At 34.0% G+C, this 23631-nt stretch overlaps 4 protein-coding genes and 1 long non-coding RNA gene across 12 annotated transcripts in view; 2 read left to right on the forward strand and 3 right to left on the reverse strand.

The window, feature by feature from the left end:
• Positions 1–1398, reverse strand: part of LOC111450192 — a 5639-nt gene extending 4241 nt beyond the window's left edge. The window contains exons 1-2 of the long non-coding RNA XR_002711766.1: positions 1308–1398; positions 805–1115 (exon numbers count right to left, since the gene is read on the reverse strand). This is a non-coding gene — a long non-coding RNA (uncharacterized LOC111450192). The remainder of the gene's footprint in view (positions 1–804; positions 1116–1307) is intronic.
• The window catches only part of LOC111450103 (IQ domain-containing protein IQM6-like), a 5524-nt gene extending 3625 nt beyond the window's left edge, over positions 1–1899 (forward strand). For all 4 annotated transcript variants that reach the window (XM_023090214.1, XM_023090216.1, XM_023090215.1 and 1 more), the window contains 3 exons: positions 138–377; positions 526–627; positions 773–1899. In XM_023090214.1, the coding sequence (XP_022945982.1) occupies positions 138–377; positions 526–627; positions 773–1546 (1116 nt within the window). In that variant the 3' untranslated portion in view covers positions 1547–1899. The remainder of the gene's footprint in view (positions 1–137; positions 378–525; positions 628–772) is intronic.
• Positions 1900–2238: 339 nt separating this feature from the next.
• On the reverse strand, positions 2239–8424 carry LOC111450149 (homogentisate solanesyltransferase, chloroplastic-like). Of its 2 annotated transcripts, none has more exons than XM_023090218.1 (10): positions 8007–8424; positions 7021–7142; positions 6771–6917; positions 6053–6278; positions 5355–5428; positions 3378–3470; positions 3013–3130; positions 2877–2939; positions 2641–2673; positions 2239–2486 (listed from the first exon to the last, which is right to left on the reverse strand). In XM_023090218.1, the coding sequence occupies exons 1-10, from the start codon at positions 8220–8222 to the stop codon at positions 2412–2414; spliced, it is 1167 nt and encodes a 388-aa protein (XP_022945986.1). In that variant the 5' UTR covers positions 8223–8424; the 3' UTR covers positions 2239–2411. The 2 variants fall into 2 exon arrangements, with proteins under 2 accessions (XP_022945986.1, XP_022945987.1); XM_023090219.1 differs by having other exon boundaries at positions 7021–7155; positions 8007–8409.
• A 616-nt stretch (positions 8425–9040) lies between these two features.
• LOC111450175 (probable homogentisate phytyltransferase 2, chloroplastic) lies at positions 9041–13779 on the reverse strand. Its single transcript, XM_023090220.1, has 10 exons — positions 13607–13779; positions 12390–12520; positions 11935–12081; positions 11113–11338; positions 10426–10499; positions 10252–10344; positions 9774–9891; positions 9611–9673; positions 9403–9435; positions 9041–9322 (listed from the first exon to the last, which is right to left on the reverse strand). The coding sequence occupies exons 1-10, from the start codon at positions 13775–13777 to the stop codon at positions 9248–9250; spliced, it is 1131 nt and encodes a 376-aa protein (XP_022945988.1). The 5' UTR covers positions 13778–13779; the 3' UTR covers positions 9041–9247.
• A 2341-nt stretch (positions 13780–16120) lies between these two features.
• Positions 16121–22796, forward strand: LOC111450944 (protein downstream neighbor of Son-like). 4 transcript variants are annotated; one of them, XM_023091163.1, is made up of 15 exons: positions 16121–16302; positions 17136–17359; positions 17964–18037; positions 18132–18261; positions 18350–18423; positions 18538–18691; positions 18767–18969; positions 19505–19701; positions 19774–19872; positions 20146–20267; positions 20816–20917; positions 21098–21222; positions 21337–21424; positions 21827–22026; positions 22409–22796. In XM_023091163.1, the coding sequence occupies exons 2-15, from the start codon at positions 17249–17251 to the stop codon at positions 22623–22625; spliced, it is 1896 nt and encodes a 631-aa protein (XP_022946931.1). In that variant the 5' UTR covers positions 16121–16302; positions 17136–17248; the 3' UTR covers positions 22626–22796. The 4 variants fall into 4 exon arrangements, with proteins under 4 accessions (XP_022946931.1, XP_022946937.1, XP_022946945.1 ...); XM_023091169.1 differs by having other exon boundaries at positions 19777–19872; XM_023091177.1 differs by having other exon boundaries at positions 16123–16302; positions 21113–21222.
• The last annotated feature ends 835 nt before the right edge of the window (positions 22797–23631 follow it).

A 23631-nucleotide genomic window follows, 5' to 3' on the forward strand; every position in this document is an offset into this window, starting at 1 on the left:
AAAAAAAAAAAAAAAAAAAAAAACACACAAAAGCAGGCTCCCTTTTTTCCTTGACACAAAACATGCATTACAAATTCTATTTTGTTGGGCTTCCTTTTTCCTCGTCCTAAAGTGTTCTCAATTGTTCATATATGCAGATAGAAAGGAAGGCCTACGAGGTTGTTGTGGAAAATGGGAAGTTTATGTACAGGTATAGTGGGAAACTTCTTCACACAACTGGAGGGCCACGTGATGCCAAATGGATCTTTGTTTTGAGCACATCAAAAACTTTGTATGTCGGGCTCAAGAAAAAGGGTACATTTCAACATTCAAGTTTCTTGGCTGGTGGAGCCACATTGGCTGCTGGTAGACTAGTGGTTGAAGATGGTGTTCTAAAGGTCAGGAACACAACCATATTAAGTTGAATAAAGATTGGGTTTAGGATGGCTTTTTAAAAGTACATCTTTATAAGTCCTCTTGGGAGGACTTCCTCTTCCCTTTCACATCGTTCATTATCCTAACGTGCTATATTTTCTATACTTATAGGCAGTTTGGCCTCATAGTGGACATTACCTTCCTACAGAGGAAAATTTTCTGGAATTCATGTCCTTCCTTATGGAAAACGATGTGGATCTAACCGATGTTGAGGTACTCGAGAACCTTTTTTTTTTCCCTCAATATTAGGTTACAGTTTTTTTTTTCCCTCAATATTAGGTTACAGTCGCAATGTAACTAGAAAACTTTAGTGATTATAACTGCTAACCCGAATTCTATATGCCTATACTATACTCAGAAAAGCCCATATGAGGAAGAAGAACTTCTCACCAAAGATAAATTCACCTATCTTCAAGAAGATTCTAAAGACGTTGCTGGTGGAATAAATATTAGAGACACAATCGACAAGAATATTCCATCTAGACCTCTTGTCAATAATCCATCTAGACCTCTTGTCTCTAATCCTGCAGAGACTCAAAAACCACGAATATCAAGATTATCAAGAGGATTACGATCAAAGCTTACTAACCTTCAAATACCAGAAAGAAGCAATGTGTTTGACATATTCAAGAAGGAAACACTTCCAGCTAGTTGTAGAGCTCTCATTCCAGATTCTCCCTCGGACGATGGCTACGAAACAGCTGAAGAATCATTCTTATCAGAAGAAGAATTCATGGTTCCTAAATCTAACCTCTTTGGCGAAGATGAAGAAGACAATGATGATCAACCAATCCAGAAAGAGAAAATCTTAAGGCGAATTGTTTCACATAAGGAAATGAAATCATATCAGTTGGCAAAACAATTATCAAGCAGATGGACAACTGGAGCTGGACCTCGCATTGGTTGCATGAGAGATTACCCACAAGAGCTTCAGAACAAGGTATTAGAGCAAGCTAACTTGTCTCCCAGAGATAGAGTTGTTCATGCTTCTCATTCCCGGACTCAATCTCGAATTGGCTCCATGGCTTCGACTCCAATTTCATGTAAAGACACGAGCACAACCAGAAGTCCACTTTCTTCAAATTGCCTGATATTGTCTCAAACTGCAACACCTTCAGCTGAATGTAATTAGAATATAAATAACGAACGTGTGTAACACACGTATTACTCTGCAATTACTGGATAGAAAAGATGATATATATACATAGTTAATGTGCTTCTTTAGACTCCAACATGGACTGAGGGATGAAACGCTTTTGCATGCTTTCATTGCCTACTAATATACATAGACGCAGAGACTCTTTGCAAGCAGAGGTATCATCTTCTCAGATTTCCCCAAAGAGAGTATTCTGTTTACATAACTAACAGAGTTATTTTTGTCTCTAAACTACCTTAATGTTTGTCATCATAACATGATTTCCTAATTCAACAACAATCAAAATTAAGCCAAATTGTACAATCAAAACCCTTCAAACTGTTTGACAATGTCGAAGAAGAAAAATGATACCTTGCCCATTCAGCCAACTGTGGAGAATCCATATCCTCTATTCTTAATTTGTAAGATCATGTACTGACAATGAGTGAAAAGAGATGTTGGAGGTTGGAGGTCTGACATGTGTTGCACAAGAAGTTGACATTCTATCCTCTTTGCCCTACATACATATCCATATCCCGAAATAATGAAAATTTCTACTCAATTTATTGATTTCTTTTTGTCTTTCCTTTATTGCTCACACAGGGTAAGTTATAATGCACAATAAATATTCCAGACTATGGCTACAATTACAATCAACACCATATATCTGACTGTGAAAATGCCCCAAAGAACAAAATGTGGAGAATGCAATTGAAATAACTAAAATTCATTAGATGATAATACAACATGAATCTATAAAATTTTATGGCAATATTTACAAGATAAAAAACTGAATACATCCTTGCTTTCTATTTCTCATGCACCCACAAAAAGTTCATTAAATGAACAAAGGGATTGTTCTCTAGATCAAAGGAAATATGATATACTCAGCATAGAAGAGATTCCATATAAACCGATAAAATGTTGAGATTGCTTCCTGCAAGACAAATGAAATTAATTATTAGGCTCCAGAATTTCATGGGTTGGAAACAAACCTGCCTTAGTCGCTCACTCTTTGAAGTAAACAACGTATAAAGGAAGATAAAACGCTCATTGTAGTTACTGATATGAAAGCCAGAACTGGAATTTACCTTTGAATAATTTGCTCTCTCCAACAACCATGCCTGAGATTCAAAAGAAACAAGGTTTTGTAAGTTTAGAGTCAATACATATAAATTAGTTGTTCTCGAGGACAGGGTTTCTTTAGTCCTTGGTTAGTATTAATACATACTAATCAAGAAAATAATAGCAGGAAGAAATTTAAATTTATAGACACAATATAGCACCATCATTCGTGATTTCTGGGAGACTAGTGCAAGAAATGAACCTGGAAAATGAGGGACGATGCCAAGATTGCATGAACAGGGATCATTATTTTACGGTTAAAAGCCTGTAAAGATGAAATATGGCAATTTTACTTCAAAAAGATACGTAAAAGTATTTATAGTTAAAATGTCACGGACCTGAGGCATGTAAATTGCAGCCGCTATAGCAGCAACATAATTTAACAGCAGAAGTCCAGAACCAAGAAATGAAATATTTCTAACACCAAGCGTTGTTGCTAAGGTTGATATCTGAAACCTTAATTACAATTCTCATTCAGATGACGACATGATAATTTCCTAATATACACTTCTAAAAGAATTGAGATGCAAATTTTGGAGTTGGAAAAAATTGAAGCCTTCTGGGAAAAGAATCCCCACAAAGCATAAGTAGAGGAAATAGGAAGGAGAAAAAAAAGTAAGGTTTGTTGGGAAAAAAGGGTTGAGGGAACAACGTCAATTCAACTAAAAAATTTGTCACCATCGAAGTAGTTGGGGCATCTTACTTGCGATCTCCCTCCACATCTGGAAGATCTTTCGTTATGGCAATCACTAAAGCAAACAGGGTCACAAATGTGGTAATGAAAGCCACAGGTGAGCTGCAAGGAATATAATGTCACATATAAAAATCTACGTAAACTTTTGTGCCTTGTAAGTGCCATCGGTAACTAAAGCTTAAAAAACTAAAAGCAGACACTAACATCGTGATTCTATTTATACAGACTATCATGCCGTTTCTTTATAGTTCCAATATCACTAATAAGCAACTACAAGCGATACTTTCATCGAGAGAAAATCTTGCATTAGCTTCAGATCCTAAACACACGAAAAATATTGGAACTATGAAGAAACAGCATATACTAAAGCATTAATTCCAGCGAAAGATACATGTAATTTAAAAAAAAAAAAAAATCACAATCTAGTATAAAATCCCCAGGCCATTAATTTATGACATTGGCGTGTGCTTGTTTGGAATGTGAATCACTATATTCCATTTTTCCTATAACTTAGACCCCACAATATCCTTGTAACACCCGAGTCTCCGCGAGGTGCTAAACACCTAGTTTTTCTTATTAAGTCCGAACTTTCAAGATTTTATTGAGAGCCTTAGAGATCAAATTTCAAAATTATGTAGAAGAGAAAAATGCTTGGAAAAGTCCCATGAACTCAAAAAAAAAAATATATATATATATATATATATATAAGAGTAAAAATGTGAAAAAATGGTCAAAGTCAACCCCAGAAAGGGGTATTTTGATCATTCTGTCCTCCTTCCTAGGCACATGAAAATAGGTATTAGTGAAAGATAAAGAAAAAGAAAATTAGAGAAGAAAAGAAAAGAAAGGAGCCCGAGGGGAGAAAGTTCGGGAGAAGAACTAGGGGTTACATGGGTAGTTAGCTCAAGATATAGACTCCTATTGAGTGTAGAGACGGGCGAGCCTATAGACCAATCCTGGTTGGATTAGAGACTACATGGGTAGGTGTCAGGATGAGAATCCCTATTGAGTGTAGGAACGAGTCAAGGCCGACGCGACCCCGTAAACCGATCTTGGAAGAGATCAAGGACTATGCAGGTAGGTGGTTTAGGATGAACACCTCTCTTGTGTAGGAACTGATCAAGGCCAATGTTGTGACGTCGTAAACCAGTCTCGAAGAGGTACTAAGGACTATACAAGTAGAAGATTGATGAGGAATCAGTTGGAACTTCGAGACCTACACAGCAGCTTAGAGCGTTGTAAGGGATAAGCCCAAACTTCCTAGAGATCAAAAGGAAAGTTGTGGAAACCTACTAAGAGAAGGAAGCGATGAAAGCCTATAAGTAGGTTGCTTACTGAGTATATCTTTTTATACTCACCCCTTTTTCCCTTTCTTTTTCAAGCACCAATTGAGTTGGGGAGGTACTTGTGAGCTGCACTGTCACTGAGGAGTGTCAACTGGAGTGTTAGTCATTTGTATTTTTTAGGGTTGATTTTGTATTCTTTTGTATCATGTGCCCCTTCCCCGTTTGTAAATAACTTGAATAACATTTGTTTGCATTGTCCTTCTTTTTGGACTTTGAATTTTTGACACTAATGTTGCATGTCTTTTAATCCCCGCAAAATTTTATCGTATTTTCCACATTTTCAGTGGTTTGTTTTTATTTTTAATTCTGTTTTGTTTGTGTTTCTGTCACTATCCGTCGCAATCCGATTTTTTGAAGCCTTGAAAATCAGGCCGTGACAATCCTATACTACCGGCAATACCTAGTTTATCAAATTAGTTTATTGAAGTTCATTGAACAATGACAGCTATTCCACGATGGTTCAAAATTCAGGTTGAATAGACAAATTGTATGTATCTCGAGGTAAATGTGGTTTTTGTTAAGCATTCACAATTCTTGTTTTCAAACTTAAGTAGAACAATCAATTTAAAGTAGGGACCACATATCTGCACCCTGATTCAATCTAACTCAAATACATTATGAATTATTAATGGCGACTAACCTCCACTCAAAGGTAAGTCCAAGAGCAGCTCTAGTGGCATAATAGACACCAAAATTAAGAAGAAAACCTCGTACCTGCAGCATTTAGTTCAGAGTTAGAATTATCATCCATATTGTCAACAAAAGCACATGTTAACCAGATGATATGCTCGTAAAGCTTTAGCTCTTGGGGAAAATAGGTACTGGCAATGCACATTATAACCTCGATAAGAGTTTAAAGTAGCTCTTGTGTTCCAAACTAATTAATTGCCTAAACCAGAATGCCCAATTTCAGAACTAGAATGGAAATTCTTAGAACCGTAATCAAATAATAATTCTTTCAAACTTATAGCGAAATTGTATAAAATTGGATAGCCAAGAAGATCTTGACACAGTAACGAAGTATTTAAATACCAGTGCAATATGTTTTAAATTTCTCAAAAATCTATTTTCTGAAATTGGGAGTTTGAATTCGGCCATTAACTTTGTGCAAATATTTAAACAGTCATACTCCTTGAAGTGGAAAGTCAGATTTTCACTTGAAATTAGGTAAGCAATCACCTGTAGCTCAATTTCAGGTAGCGAGTAAATGCGCCATACTTTTTCAACTTGCCATTCATTAAATTTTCCAACTTCTTTATATTCAGCACCTTTCAATATTTTATTAAGACCATGTGACATAAGAAGTTGAAATTTTGAAGGGAAGAGAAACGGATGTACCGTAGCAATTATAAGAAATGCTGCTACAGGAAATCTCTTCATTCTAAATGGAGGAACAGAGTAGATAGTCCCGAGGAAAAGACCGAGACTGTAGAGAGAAGTAATAAATGGTCCAAAATTCAATCCAACAATTAACAGACCAGCCACTGCAAAAAATATCACCAAGAGCCATGCAGATTTGACTGAAAGATCTCCTGCGGCTATTGGTAAATACGGTTTGTTCACTCTGGAAATGAAACAAAAAAAAGGGGACATTATATGCCACAATTGCATCGTCATCTTAATATATGTTCTCAAAATATGTAGCAAATTGAACTAATATGCGTTACTATTTATTATGTGGATCAACAGAGGTCTCCTAACCAAACTATTCATGAGGTTTCAATGGATAAACAAATGTCAATCAGGAAAAAGCTCATGAAAAATGTTGAAAATTAGAAGAAATGATTTTCCAAGCTGAGTTCAGTGTTTTTAATCAGGACAAAGATCAAAATATGTGATTTATATTTCTAAAAATGGTATAATGAAATCTTGCTTCTTGTTTTTAAAAAAAAAAAAAAAAAAAAAAAAAAATCAATCACATAATTGGTTGTTGATCTAGTTCCTAAGCAGTTATCATGCCAAATGATCTGATATTTAGAAGTCAAGCAAGAATGACATTTGAGTATGAAACCAAACAAATTTAAACTGATTAATGAAAAAATATTGATATACATACTTGTCAATTCCAATATCATAGATCTGATTGATACCAACTATATAACCATTTCCACATATTAAGGCAAAAAGACCAGAGAAAGCCTTAAACAGCAAGGACCACTTTATCAGGTGTGAATTCTCAATCAATGCCCTAGTCACCAACGAACTGTAAAAGGAATCAAAGTCAAAATAGTTTGGAAAATATTAAATGAACCAGGAAGGAGTCCTAGTAAAGCAGTGTATTATGATACATTGATATAGCTACTTACAGAGATCCTAAAGCTGTTCCACGTATTGTATGAGGCCTTAAAAATCTCCAGCAAGCATCTCTAAATGCTGAAATATTGTTTGATAGGGGATCAGATCCTGCAGCTCCAACTCGAGTGCGGGCCTGGCAGCACCCACTATAGAACATCAATGGCATGGACAGATATAGTCTGAGTAGATTTTTCAATTACTGAGTAGGACAAAGAAGAAGACTGATATATGCAGGTAGAAAGAGAACAGCAACAAGGATGCTAAAAAGAAAAATGTAACAATTATTCGTACTTTTTTATGTTTTGGAAGAGTCTCATCGCATTCCGTACAATTGTGATGTAAGACGCAACCAAATTTTAGAAGACCGGTAAAAAGTAAAGATGATACTTCCCTACTTGAACGGATTTATAGTTAGATTTTCTTTTGTATATATTTAAACTTCGATCGAACAAGGGAATCGACTCCATTTCACCAAACACAGTGCAGTTTCAACAAGCTCCTAGTTGATCAGACTTATAGTTAGATTTTCTTATGTATATATTTGAACTTCGATCGAACAAGGGAATCGACACCAGCAAGCTCCTAGTTGATCGGACTTATAGTTAGATTTTCTTTTGTATATATTTAAACTTCGATCGAACAAGGGAATTGACTCCATTCCACCAAACACAGTACAGTAAGTATCAACAAGCTCCTAGTTGATCGGACTTATAGTTAGATTTTCTTTTGAATACATTTGAACTTCGATGGAACAAGTGAATCGAATCCATTTCACCAAACACTGTACATTAATTTTTAGTAAGTTCGGGATGCATGCTAATCCCCGAAGATTGCTCCCAAATCCATCGAAACATTTCTTCCACGTTCATACCACAATGTAACTTCAATAATTGGATTCCGATCATTCACAAACAAGTTCTTCATCATGCACAACAAGAGAAACTCGCTAATCGCTAATCGAAAACAGAAACATCAACCACTGAGAAAACAAACACACCTGGATGGAAACTCGTCTCCACGATCTAGTCGAAACATTTCCCCTACAACAGTACATCCATCTCGGCTGCAGTTGCAAAGCGAAATTCGGAAGCAATAGTTTAGGTAAAGCTGCTGCATGCCTAACAAGAAGCTTTCTGTGAGGCAGAGAAGACTTGAGAGCGGAATTCACAGCCGGAGTTCGAAGAGAAACGGATTGAATCATTGAATACTCCATAGTAAGAACAACCGGAATTGGAAAGGAAGCAGGAAGAAGAGATGAAGAATTTCCAGTCAGATCGTAGCAGAAGCTCACACCGCAGAAAACTGGAGAAGGCAGATAACATTCATTGGAGGCAAAATCGCTCCGAGCCTCTAGTTCACAAATGCACGTCCACTCCCGTCTCCCAACGTGGTTGTAAATTTGTTTAGCTTAGAACTTCACCATTACCATTATTAGGCTAAATTAAATCATACCCAACCCACCTAATTAAATATCAATTACGCTCCAAAAATTAAAAAAAAAAAAAAATTCCTTTTAATTTAAATAAAAAAAAACTTATTTTTCCAACAAATAATTTAATAACGACCTTCTAATAAAATAAAATTTGAACCTTTAATTACGAGTTTCTTGACTCGAGTCATGCAAAATAGATGAAACTCTCGAGCACGCGTACGAACAATCACATTATGTTAACGGAAATTTATACATACCATTTATAAACAGATCCGTATAAAATAAAATTGTCCCGACTCCCGAGCACATCCACATCAAATGTAGTTATACGGAAATTTATACATACCATTTATAAGTAGATCCGTATAAAACAAAATTGTCCCGACTCTCGAGCACATCCACGTCAAATGTAATTATTTTAGCTTTTAGCTATTATTATTAGGCTAACCGAAATTATACTAAACCTACGTAATTAAATTTCAATAATTATTATTTAATAAAAGAAATTATTATTTTTAAATAATTTTAAATTTTAAATCGGGTAGATGTGAGGTACCAAATGTAAGACTTACGTTGGATATAAAGATTTGAACCTTCAGTCTACTAGCTCGAGTCATATAATGTATACGAATATAAACCTTGTCGGTAGAATTGTCACCGTTACGTTAACAAATATTCTACTGATTGATGCAAATTCGAGAAAAAACACACCGTACTTTTAGTTACGTGCATCGAAAAACTATACGAACTATTAATCAGCAAGTCGGGAAAGCGCAAAATTGCTCTCGATTAAATCGAGAGCGTTTTTAAATGAACGGGAAGACTAAATATTCAGCATAGAACAGCTTCCACAAGAACATGTAGAAACTTGAAGCTGCTTCCTACAAAATGTGCACAAAAAACATCATAAGAATAAGGATTAAATTAAATTAAATTAAATTAAATGCATAAATTACATTACCTTGGTGTATTTTGCTTGATCTAATGCTATTGTCTGAAAAATAAAATTACACCAAATTTATTAAAAATGACATATTTCTTTTTAATTTATTTAATCGACCATTTCCACTATTTAAATTATTAAAATTTATTTAACGAGCAAACATATGATATCGAGATAGGTGTATATAAATAATAAAGTTATTATTTAATATTAACAAAAAAAAAACCTGAAAAATAAGAGATATTGCCATAATGGTGTGTGTTGGTATCAATATGGTTGGCCGAAATGCCTACGATAAATTTGAAAATATTATTATAAACGATATAAATAAGAAAAAATAATATATTTTAAATTTTTAAATATTTAATATTAGAAAGGAAAATGTGAACCTGAGGCATATAAATTGCAGCCAAAATGGCAGCAACATAGTTGAGAAGAAGAATCCCTGAACCAAAAAACGCCAACCTTCTGACTCCAAGCTTTGTGGCAAAAGTAGTGATCTTATATCTGTAAAAATTAAAATTAATTAAAAAACAAATCGAGCGAGTCAACGAGAGACAAGTCGAGAACTAAAAAGTCAAACAAATCGAGCAAGTCAACGAGACAAGTCAAGAACTGAAAATCAAACGTTTTTATCTACAAAACTCAAGATTTGTTAGAGAACGGTTTAAGAGTAACGAGTTTAGATGACTACTGGTAAAAAAAATGTTACCGAATAACTTAATTTGAGTGCTCAAAAATTTATTTTATAATACAGCTAATTTTTTAGAGTAGCTAATAAATTTATTATTTTTTTAATAAAATCACGAGTTTTGTGAATAGTAATTTCAGTAATATAAATTTTTACGAGACGGTAAAAAAACTTACCTGCGATCGCCTTCTATATCGGATAGATCTTTTGTGAGAGCGATGACCAAACCAAAGAAGGTAACAAATGTGGTGATGAAGATCACTGGTGGGCTGTTGGTAAAAAAAAAATTATCAAATTTTTCATAATTAAAGACTATAATAATTATTATTATTATTATTATTTATTATTACCTCCATTGGAATGGAAGTCCAAGAACCGATCTCGATGCATAATGTACACCAAAATTCACAAGAAAGCCTCTTACCTGTAAAAACGTAGTTTACATTATTAATCTTAACACGTTTTTTTTAAAGACATAATTGACAATTTTCAATACATTTAAGAGAGGAAATTAAAAATAGTTTGAAATATCTTAAATTTATTCTTAATAATTTTCGATATGGGGGTAAGAATGTAAATTTCATCTCTGGTCCCACCTCGACCCCAACCCACCTTAAGAGCACGTTGTCCCCAACCCGACTATAACAGTCCAAGCTCATCGCTAGCAAAAATTGTTCGTTTTGACCCGTTACATATTGTTGTCAGCCTTACGATTTTACGATGCATCTGTTAGTAAGAAGCTTCCACGCACCTATAAGAAATGTTTCGTTTCCCTCTCCAACCGGTGGGATCTTACAATCTACCCCTTGAGCGCCCAACGTCCTCGTTAGTACATCCCACTTTGGCCCGTTACGAATCATTGTCAACTAGACGTATTTTAAAATTGTGAGATTGACGGTGATATATCACGGGTTAAAACAGACAATATTTGCTAGCGGTGGGCTTAAATTGTTACACCGACACAACCCTCCAAACGTCACGATATACCCAACCCGAGCTAAGAGGTTTGTTGTTTAAGAAGAGAAGGTTAGTCGTACCAAGACAATGCAGAGGAAAGCAGCAATGGGGAATCTCTTCAATCTAAAAGGAGGAACGGTGTAGAGAGTCCCAAGCAATAGAGCGAAACAATAGAGGGAACTAAGGAATGGGCCTGAATTAAACGTGGCCGTACACAGCCCAATCGCCAAAAACGACGTCGTTAGAACCCATGCTTGTTTGCTCGTGATCTTCCCTGCCGCTATGGGCAAAAATGGCTTATTTACTCTGCAAAATAAATCATAACAAAAATTAAAAACTGTGTATTCTTAAAAATTATAAAATAAAATAAAATAGCCCGAATTGTTTATTAGTTATTATCCTTTGATATTAAAAAAAATCGATAAAATAATTATAAATAATGTGCGATAATAATTAACCCGATAAAAATAGTATTTAAATTAAAAATTAAAATTTTCACCTTACATATAACTGAATTTAAAATAATAATAATCTCGTATAAATAAAATTTTCAAAGTCCATACACTCCGACTAAATTTAAAAAAAAAAAATCCTAATATAATTGAATTAAAATCATAAAAGATAATTTAAAATTAAAAGATTTCAAAAAATAGAACGACTAAAGTTTTAATTATTTTAAAACTAAAAATAACAATTAATTCAAATCAATCTATTAATATAGTATTTAAATTACACAAAATTACAAAACAGGTCAATTGAAGTGAGTGGTAAAGAAATAAACTCTTCATTTTTCCAAATAAATAATAATAATAATAATAATAAACTGCATTAAATAAATAGTCATAGTCAAAATAAAGTTAATTATTAGAAAGAAAATAATAAGAGATAGAGAAAGAAAATACTTGTCAATTTCGACGTCATAAATCTGATTGATACCCACAATATAGCTATTGCCACACAACAGCTCTACTAGGCCGCTAAGTGCTCTTGTTAGAATCGACCACTTCATTAGATTTGGATTTTCAATCCACACTCTGCCCGCCAACGAACTGTGCGTCCATTATTAACCAATTCATATTTTTAATAATAATACTTATTTAATTTTGTTATAATTTTTAAAATATTTAATAATTTATTATTCCACGTCCTAATTTATATAAGTTTGTTAAAATTAAAATTAAAAACTGTATTTTTTAATTTTGAATATTAATCTTCATATAAAGTTTTACATTTATATATATATACATATTAATAAATAACAATAAACATGGTTTTATTTATCTTTATTATTAATGAGAACGAAAAAGAAATTAAGAAACCGAAACTTTGGAATTAATATTAGAAAAATGAAAATTACCATGAAGCCACTAGAGTTCCATAGAATGTGTGAGGCCTGAGAAAAGTCCATAATGCCCTTGCAAAATCCCAAATTTCTTGCGACTTTGTCTCTTCACCACCACCATTAGCCATTGCTTGGCTTCTCACCTCCTAACAATATTGCAACTCAGCCAAATTACCTTGTTACCCTTCCCAACTCTACTTTCAAATCTAAATAATATATTTATATAATTCATTCACTCAGTCATTAGTGTTCAAACTTTCCAGCCTACCAAAATAAATTAGTAATATATATATATATATATATTTTCACAATAGCGTGTATATATATACTCAATTAATTAAGATATTATAACATAAATAAAAATATTATATATTAAATTTTATCTTCTAAAAAAATTGAATTATATGCACATTAAATATGTTTTCTTCCTAAATACAAAATAAAAATACCTTTTTTTTTATTTATTTTGAGACACGACCTTACAAAGAAAAAGTAAAACCAAACAAAATCGAACTTAATATTGTTAGACAAACACGATTATCCACAATGAGTATGATATTATCCACTTTGAGCATAAAGTCTCATAGTTTTGTTTCGAGCTTCCCAAAAATGCCTCTTACTAATGAAGATAGTATTAATTGATTATAAACTCATGATCATTCTCTAAATTAATCGATGATTATAAACTCATGATCATTCTCTAAATTAATCGATGTGGGACACTTTCGTCCAACAAATATAACATATGCACGGAGACGAAGAGAAACTAATAAACTAGTTAGAGAGAGAAACCACGCTAACTTTATCAACTAAGATATATATATATATATATTGTCACAATCGCACTCTTGATGGCAGCGAACTTGCAATTGTGTGGCATTCACTTTCCAACGACAAGTGAGCTAACTCAATTCGTTCTTACGTCGCGTACGGCCAAGCGACGTATGTTCGAGCCTCTGGCCTCGGTTTAAGAGAAGGTTTTAGAAAACGAGAACAAAGAGATTTTTGAAAGAGAGATTTTGAAAGAGACGTTATATAAGCAAGCAAGAGAGTAACAACAACGGCTGACAGTATATAACTTTGGGTAGGGAGATATATATATATACATACATATATATAAATACACACGCGCATGCATACGTATCCGACCCTCGAAACGAAATAATTAAATATGGAGAAAACTTTAATTTTTGATAAAAATTTAGAGTGAGGATCCAAAAAAATGTACAAACCGGAAGAGGAGGGTTGAGCAAGTGAGATGGAGAACAATAAGGAAGAGGTGTTTGGAAGCTTTTGAGGGTTTTAACGGCTATTTTTCTTTTACGATACGACGTCGGATCAAAGCTCTGAGAACCGCCGGCGGCGGCGGCGGCAGCCACCGTTCTTAACAAACAGGAAGCCATAGCCATATTACTTATTTCCAGAGCTTATGGAAAAAACAAAGGGAGAGGAAAAGGGTATTTATAGAATTTCACGCACCCATTTTTTCTCTCTTGTCTAATCAAGACTAAGAAAAATTGAGTCTCGCAATATGACCTCCAAAAACGAAACAAAAGCGATGGCTTTCCTATTTTATTTATTTGGGTTAATAAAATATAATAAATCTTAAAAATTAGTTATTAAAAAACTTTTAAATAATAATAATAATAATAATAATAATTTAAATATATTTTCAAAATTTATAAAACACTAAATTAAATACATAATTATTATAGGGATTAATTTAAAATTTATTCTGAATTATAGTGACTAATTTTTTTTCATAATTGAAAAATAAAGTTTACTTGATGTGACGTCCCACGTTGATTTGGGAGGAGAACAAACCACCATTTTATAAGGGTGTGGAAACCTTCCCCTAGTTGACGCGTTTTAAAGCTTTGAGGGGAAGTCCGAAAGGGAAAGCCTAAAGAGGACAATATCTGCTAGCGGTGAATCTGGGCTGTTACAAATTGTATCAAAACCAGACACTAGACGATGTGTCAGCCTTCTTGTTGTTCCTCGAAGGGGGGTAAACACGAGGCGGTGTGCCAGTAAGGACGCTGGCCCCAAAAGGGGTGGATTTCGGGCCGTTAGGCCACAAAGGGGAATGGATTTGGGAGCAGCCCCACATCAATTGGAGGAAGGAAAGAGTGTTAGCGAGGACACTGGGCCCCGAAGGGGGTAGATTGTGGTGTCTCACATTGGTTGGGGAGGAGAACAAACCACCATTTATAAGAGTCTTAGTTGACGCGTTTTAAAGCTTTGAGGAGAAGCCCGAAAGGAAAAGTCCAAAAGGACAATATCTGCTAGCGGTGGATCTGGAGCGTTGCACTTGATCAAGTTTTAAAGCTTTGAGGGGAAGCCCGAAAGGAAAAATCCAAAAAGGACAATATCGACTAATGGTGGATCTGGAGCATTACAGAATGATGTATTTTATTATTTTAAATATATTGAGGGTTGTTGTAAAATTTTGAATAAAGTAAGGCGACTCATTTTGTTACCACGGTCAAATTTGTTTGTACTAAGAATAGATAAATAATATAATGTTAGGTCTGGAAATTTTTATAATGGAGAGTAGGGGGAATTTGGTAAAAGCGTGGTGGGGTATTTATGTTACTCGAAATATGACTTATTTTCATTGACTTTGACTTCAAATTCTACGTCTACCTTATCCCGATAAACCATACCTTGACTTTTGATTGGACTCATTCAATGTCGTTGTTTAATGTATACTTGGCAAAATTTAAGAACTTTTAGGTGCCCGTCCATAAACGTTGTCATTCGATGGAATCTCAATTTTTTGGTTTTTTAATTTTTTTAATCCAATTTCTAGCTCGTTTTTAACCTAGAGACTCATTGTTTCAAAGGTTTGATTATTGTTACCGTGTTTATTATAGTTTTGAAGATTAAGCTAATGTTAATATTACACATTAGAATTATTGTTATTAAATGTGAATATTCCGGTTAAACGAATAAAAAAAAACTTTTAAAAGATGAATAATATCCTTAAATTTAAAAATAAAAAATATTATGGAGCTTAAAAAAAATTAAAAAAATATCCTTAAATTTTAAAAATGTTACTGAATTTTCAAAAAATTTAGATAATACTCCTATATTTTATTATTATTTTTTTTAAAAGAAAAACTTTTATTATCAAATTTTTTAAAGTTAAATTTAAGTTATTATTGAAAAAAAAAAAATTCTTTTAATACCTTGAATTTTTTTTTAAAGTTATCGAAATTTTTAAAAATTTAATAATATTTTTTTAAGGTAAAATATAACATTTAGAAATATTTTTATTAATTTAACCTTCTATAATTTAATATATATATAAGCATGCATAATAAATTATTTATACTAGTTATTAGTTTTAGACATATATACCATTTGCAAGAAATGAGCTAGCTCCCTGGCTTGACAATTAAGCTCGACTTGGCGTCTCTTAGCGGAGGAACCACGACTCACAACTCGAACCATCTACTTTTCTTACGTCATTTCTACGAATTATGTTAGATCCAATTTTTATTCATAGCAAAAAAAAAAAAAACTATATATATATATATATATATATCGAGAGCTTGAAACTTTTAGATCACAAACGTTCAGTCGATCCATTGGGCCCAAATGAAATTAAGACCAATAGCCCAAAGCCAAAGCCCAATTCGAGATATAAAGAAGAAAAACATTATAGAATAAAAAAGAGAAAAAAAAACGAACCGAACCGAAATTCCGGCGGGAAGCGGTTCAGTCCAACGCCAACACAAATGTGGAAAGAAAAGAAAAGAGATTGTTGGAACGCCTACTAGGCTGCTCCCACGCCCTCTGCCCCTTCAGCACCGCCGTGGTTGTGGTTGTGGTTGTCGTCGCCGTTGCTTTGAGTGCCGGTGCTACTCCTTCCTTTGTGCCCAAGATTTACTCCTTCGATCTTCTTCTTCTATCTCGATCGCAGGTACTCTTCTCAGTCACTATCACTTATCTTTCAACGAAAATGTCTGCAAGATTGTTGTAGTTCATGAACTGATCGGAACCAAATCCTGAAAATCGACATAACTGGATTGTGGAGAACTCGAAAACATTGGTTCGATTCCTGGTTTAGTGAAAAGTTGTGGAGATCGAACCGATGCTCACATCCTTTACCAAAAAGAAAATTTGGAACGAAATGAAAAACCAAAGTGGGGATTCTCGCGCTCTCTCTCCATCTCTCTCCATCTCTCTCTCTTCCCCGTATCAGTCGTTTTCTTCTCCCTTGTACTGTATCTCTTTCTCTCTCCCTCATTGAGCTTGGTTTTGAAGGTATGGTCAGTAGAGGTTTCCGTTGAATCGTTCACTCATGTACAATGAACAAAAATTGTACTCAAATGGTTGATATTTACGATGAACAGAATTAAGAATACTGATTAAGAAGCGAGACATCCAAATGCCTATCCTCGATCTTCCTGTAGTTACTAACATGGGAGGAGCTGGAAATTTACATAGGGAGGGGCTAAATTTTTATAATCTTTCAATTTGCGAAATTTAGGCGACCAAATTAGATAGTGAACTTCAAAATCTTGACCTTTTTAATATAAGTTTTCAATTTCAGACTTGTCAAGAGCGGGGCAATCTTTCCTTTTTCACCCTGCCCTTGGTTCTTAGGGGGGTCTTACATGTACCAAATGCTTTAATCGTTCATTTTTGCCCTTGATGTTTTCATTTTTTGTGCAATTTTATTCACTAATGATTACCTTGGAAGAGCTGTTGCAACTAAATGTTATCTTTGTTTCATTTTCTTCATCAATGCAGTATTTTGGATACGGGTTTTGTCTGCCATATTTCATTGACATGAAGATGTGATGGGCTGTAGTATGCTACTCATTCTCATTCGTGAAGCTGCAGTCTAATATAAGCTGTTAATTATGGCAAAAGTCGTTGCTCCAAGCTCATTAACTTCAGCTTCCCATGATATCACCGGAGGGGCACCAAGAACTGGAAAATCGATTAAAAGAAAAACCCCATCTGAACTAAGGGTAAGTTGTTGACTTGCTAAATTATGTAAACATTGTATAGTGACCCAGGCATTAAATCAATATTTTTGGCATTATTTTGATCTTCCTAAAATTTTCCTTTTCATTCGTCATTAATGTCGCTGTCCAGTCTATTATTTGTAGAAGAGTAGAATCATGGTGATCCATGAGGATTCAAATTATGATGTCTTCCCCCTCTTTATTGTGATTGTATTTGTTCTTTCTTCTTCAGTTGTTTAAAATCAATTAGTTGGTATATTGTCGTGGTCGAGAGATATTGGTAAACTAGAGTAATTCTTAGATCACAATAGGGTGTCTAGTTCTCTGTCATGTTATGGTTATTATCAAATTTTATGTCAAGTAAGGCCAAAGTTTCAAGGTGATTGAAGAGGTAGAAGATGATACATTAAGTAAATATATTTCGACATTACGAAGCTTCACTTTTGGTACTTGCTACATTTCTTTATTTCCCGTTTCAAATGGGATGAGACATTCTATTTTATGCCTTATGCTCTTAAGCACACATCAAGAAGTTCTTCTGCAAAATGTAGTTAGGTTTAAGCAATATTGCTGAAACTTGTAAATATTATGCTCAAAACTTTTGCAGGGAGAGCAGTTAAAACGATCAAATGGTTTGGATCTTCTGGACAAATCTCCTTCCAATGTTTTTGCTTCTGACAAGTAAGATTTACACTTGCTCCTCTTTGCATCCTATTTACATAACTTGCAATTATTGATTCACTGAGAGCTTTCTTATTTTTGTATGTTCCAACAGTGCTTTGGGCAATGGACTCAAGAAGTCCGTGTTACTCAGAAATCCAAGATACATCGAGACACGCATGGATGAGGTATTTCCTGCAAAAAAATCTAGGGTTAGGATCTTATCAGGAAAAGATAATGCTAAGGTTAGTGAACTTATCTGAAAGACTTCGTTGCAGAATGTTTTTAAGTAATTGTATTTGGTTTTATATCAATTGATTTGTTAACACTTAGGAAAGTAGTCAGATGGAGCAGGCCAGCAGTTTCATGAATATATCTTCGCTTCCAAATTTGGTTGCAAGTCAATGGTAGGAACTTTTTTATTTTTTTATTTTTTATGTCTTTCTGCTTTCTTCAGTGATTTTTAATGGTTTCTTCTGTAGAATTCGAGTTACATAATTCTGTTTAATCGTTGCTTGCAGTAAGGAGAATTCCGTTGGTTCCACGGATGTTGCCAATGATAAGACTGCTAAATCTTCTCAAATAGTTGAGAGTGGTAGCCAAAGTGTATTTCGAAGTGTCACTGAGCTCTCATCTGGAGGTGACAAATTGACAGGCTTGACATGCATTGATATGGTAGAATTCTGGAAGCAATGTTTGATTTGTTAGTTTCATATCAAATATCTTTTGTAGTTCTGTTCAATTGTATAGGGTAAAGCATTAAAAGGACTTGCTGCTCGGGAACCCACTGCAATTACTAGTTTACCATTGGACTCTTCCAAGAGATCCAACGATGCTTCGTCTACTTGTTCAAGTGACTTCTGCAGTGAAAGCTGCATACTAGGTCAAAAGGCTCCACTTGATTTGACTTTAAAAACTAGCATGCGAGTGGTCTCCTCCTCCCCACTCAATTGGTGAGTGTTCCAGTATATCAGGATGTCTTGTTTCTTGGCTTGAAAGTTTCATCACTTGAATGTGTTGCGTAGTGTGAGCTATTCACTCTATGTCATGAAGAAGAGAAAACTTACTAGCTGGGTAATTCGGTCAATTTTTTGAGAAGATGCAGAGGTTTCTTCAAAGCGTTTTGAATATCCAATACAATTTGATTTTGATCTAACCTCAAGTTCTTGTGATCGATTTTCTCTAGAATTGTTTGAAAAATATTGTTGTTCTTTCCCGAGGTTTCTTTTTCTTCTTTTAATCCCTTAAGAAGCATTTGTAAGCTATCCTCATTTGACCTAGATGTGTTTCGGTTAGTTCCATTGTGCGGGGAATTTATTTACTTTGAAACTAAGATTTTATTATAAGACCATTCTCGGTTGCTGGTAGCATTAATATGACATGAACTCTCAAATTTGTGAATGTGCAAAGTACATTTTTTTCCTATTGCTATTATAGAATTTTAAACTATCCATTACTTATTGGCCTTCTCATCTATCCAAAATGTAGGATCCACAAGAAAATCGTGTCTGCTTCTTTGCCTCAGTTCTCAATACAAATTGGTTCTCAGGAGCAAATTAGGAACACTAGTGCGGGACTGCCACCAGCTTCTAAAGCCGCTGATTCTGTCGTTCTCCATTCATGGATTTATCCTCAATCTACCTTGCCATCCTCTCTTGTTTCAGCTTTGAATTCATCAGCAGCAGGTTGGGGTTATTTATAACATAAGATTCTGATCTCTTTGTATGTAAATTCTCACTTGTTCTCCTTTGATGCAGTAGAAGCTGAGTTCCTTAGCAGACGACAACTAGCATGGGAGGACTCATTTCAGAGCCTTTATTACATGTTTCGGAATAATGTTTGTAGAGTTTTTTATGGTAACTGCCTTCAATAATGTCGGTTAAGTTTTCTTGAGTATGGTTGTAGTTTTCTTTATCATCTTTCTGTAAGATGAAATAATATTTCAATGCTGCTAGCTATCATTATGTTACCCAAAATTGGTTTTAAGATACTCGTTTGAATCAATACATTTCACATTGCAATATCAATACATGCTTGATTCTGATCAGTCTCAAATATAGTTTCTCTTTGCCAGATAAATGTCATTATAGAGTATACCTGATTTGATTGATTGGTTTTGAAATTTTCAGTTTGCACATCACAATTTGTGGTTATGTTTACAAGTGGAGATGCCTCACGGGGCAACAAAAACTCATGCAACGCATATCTTTCCCAGTCAACAAGAGGACTGAGGTCTATTTTGAGTGAACATGTAAGATTTAACCCATTCGTTACTATTTTACCGCTGTTCCAATTTAGACATATTGCTGAAATGGACTCCGGTTGTATTTAATTTAGATTTTAAACAATGGTGTCTTTATTCCTTTTGATGGGATTCACACCTTCACTATTGTTGTTTTGGACAGATATTTGATTTTGCAGGTTAAACCTTTTAATGATACATAATGGTAACAATTGAAATTAAAACTCAACTAATTTGGCGTCAGTGAAGGCATATTTAAATCCATTTGTAGATGTAGTGTTAATCATCTTCAAATTTTTATGTTATGAAATTATACTTTTGTTGCGTACAACTGTACTTTGGAATTGCTTTATAAATTCTTCTAATGCTACCTGGATATTTTATTGATGCACTCTGCCCTAAGAATAGTATCTTGTAGGTGCGTTCGGTTTACAAAACAAAATAACACTGATGGAAAAATGTTGAGCTATCTAAAATCTATCTGCTTGCTCTGTTTATTTTCATAATTTAGCTTTCAATAACATCACTTTTTCCCATTGTTCTGAAATTTGGATCAGGATGTTAGTTTCTCTATGCCTCTTTGCCGTTCTAAAGTTGAGCAAGTTAACTCTGATGATTTGGTAGAACTTTCAGAGATAGAGAAGTTTAATTTGGGACAGGTTTGTATCTGTTATGTTTTCCTTTTTTTCCCATGTCTAGTACCAAACCATCTGATTTCATGATTAAGTTAGATATGGGATAAGCAAGCTCACACTTTAGCTTACCATCAGTTTTCTGCCAATTTTTTGAATTAAATGTTTATAGCCTTGGTCTTCTTGGTTGAGTTTGCTACTGAAAAGATATACGTTTTTCAGACACGGAGAGTTCGCTCATTTTCTGATGTAGATAGGAGCTCTCAATCATTGCTGTTTTTCAGTGAAAATAAAGACGTGCACGGGTTATATGATATTCTATTAAATTACAGGTAAATGAATATGCGTTGGTTATTTTAACAAGACTAAACACCTTAGGTCTGATCTATAGGATTAAGTCATCTTATAAAAAATAGTCATTGACTACATTTGATTATTGTCTTCAGATCTTTCTTGACTACATTGGCTGGCATGGACGTTCCTGTGTTGTTATCGCCTGTTCCCTTTCAGAATGCTGCTCTTTCCTCCCCTCAGGTGCATGGATTTTGTTTATTATTTAGTTTTATCACCTCTATGACATAGCCAATTAAACTAGAAGGTATCCCAAACGGACCTGAAACGTGTACACCATTGGTGCTGAAGTGCTTGCTGCAGCATGCCTCATTGTTTTAACCGTAATTCTTTCTTTCTTTCTTTCTTTTCTCAAAAAACGTAGAAAAATGAATGGAAAAATGGTTACCGAAGTTTTTTGTTTGTTGATCTGACTGACTTGCATTTTCACTGAAGTACTTGTTTCAGATATCATTGTCTGCCACGGGAGAACGTTTGTCTTCTCCCAAATGCTATGTTCTTCGTCTCCTTATAATCTTTAGGCATTGGTGGCTTGTACATTCTTTGTGTCCGCTGTGGTAAAAGTACGAATGCTTTGTTTTTTAGGTCAAATTCAAGGAGTTGAGAAGTGCAAACCATATTGCCGCAATATCCAAAGGAAATTCATCAAAAGATGGCGACTTCATTCAAACTTCATCTGTTGGTGTCTCCTATAGCTTTGAAATCAGCGATGCATATATTCCACCATGGGTTATTTCCAGTGTATGTGCAGTCATGGGTTCCGAAGGAACAAGCTTCGAGGCTAGGTATGATTTTTGTTGTGTTCCCTTGTTTGCATAATATTACCCATAATGGAATGATTTGTTGAACTTTTCTTTTAGAAAAGTTGCACCACGTTTTTATGATTTTTCATTAAATTACACGTTGTGTCTATATAGGTTCTTCCACTTTAAAAATGTTTAAAAAGTTCATGCAATTTTTTTTTACAATTAATTGATGTAATTGATATATTAAATTTAAATTTTATGTCTAATAGGACCCTAAACTTTCAGTTTTGTGTCGGGTAATAGGTCCATGAATTTTTGAGCATGTATTTTGGGGTGAAAAACTAACCATGAAAGGTTATTGTATGGATGGGGTTATTCTGCTTGGCTGCTGATGCTTGGCATAACTTTGAATGATTTTCAGCTTCACTACAGTCCCTGTCTCGATCGGTTTGAATGTCGCTCTTGGATCAGTAGATTCAAAACCCGACTCTCGGGCGACATCGAGTGAAGGCTTCCAACCTACCAACGATGCCTTTGGAATTCCCAACGCGATCGCTTCTCTATCCTTACGTTCAGGTTTATTAAAAGGTTTGAAGTACTCGGACAGCTCTTTTACAGCCTCTCTTTCTCCTGCATGATCTTCTTCATTTTGTTGTATTGAAGCCTGTGAATATGACAGTATGATGATCATTCCTATTTGTTCATTAACTGTGTTATTTATCTTGTATTTGCTTTGTATAATCAGATTTTGAGTTGCATGATCTTCTTCATGGCTGAGATTGTGAATGCAGTTGCCATGTTTTAACATCTACGTGTGTTCGATCTAACCCGTCACATCTTGATTGTTCTCTCCATTGTTTATCCTTACAACATTTTGCCTCTTAAGAAACTCGTAGGGTATTAAATTTTAGCGAGATAAAAGGAATAGAAACTCCAACCCGTAAAAGGAACCATCCAATTTTGAATACCAAAAACAAATAATTATTGAAAATCGAAATATTTTCATTTTCTACCTTATTATTGTATGTTTGATGGTTAGATATTAGAAGGATTTTTTTAGATAGTGGAAATTTAAAAGCCTTTAATCTCTTTATCGAGAAAATTCTCATTAATATTTATACAAAACTTACGAATTTTATAATTTTATAATCCTAAAAAGATGGGGTTATTGTTTTTATTGTTAAAAATATTTTTATTTTATGAAAAAGGATAAAAACAACATATTAGACTTTCTATATATATTAAGAGAATATTATCGCGCACACAAGAACAACTATTAAACCAATTTCTCAAAACTTACGTAATTTAACAAAAATTTAATTTTGAAATTGTTTTTGAATGCTCGATAAACTCGGTACATTTTTTTAATGATTTTTCAAACAAAAATCTATTAGAAATTTTTTTAAAAATGGTTACATTTATCAAATTTTAGATGCCCAATTGAGTGAAACTAAATGTTTACCATAAAATAGATGCATTAAATTATTTAGAGAAAAAATAAAAAGAAAAAAAAATGACCCTTAAATTTGATTTTTTTTTTTTAAATTAAAAAAAAAACGCCTTAAATATGAACATAAATGTTTCATAAACCTTAAAAAGCATCGAAACAGAAGATTCGAACTCACGACCAGAGGAAAGAGAAAT

This window comes from Cucurbita moschata, unplaced genomic scaffold (assembly GCF_002738365.1).
Source record: "Cucurbita moschata cultivar Rifu unplaced genomic scaffold, Cmos_1.0 Cmo_Scf00001, whole genome shotgun sequence".
Taxonomy (NCBI): Eukaryota; Viridiplantae; Streptophyta; class Magnoliopsida; order Cucurbitales; family Cucurbitaceae; genus Cucurbita; species Cucurbita moschata.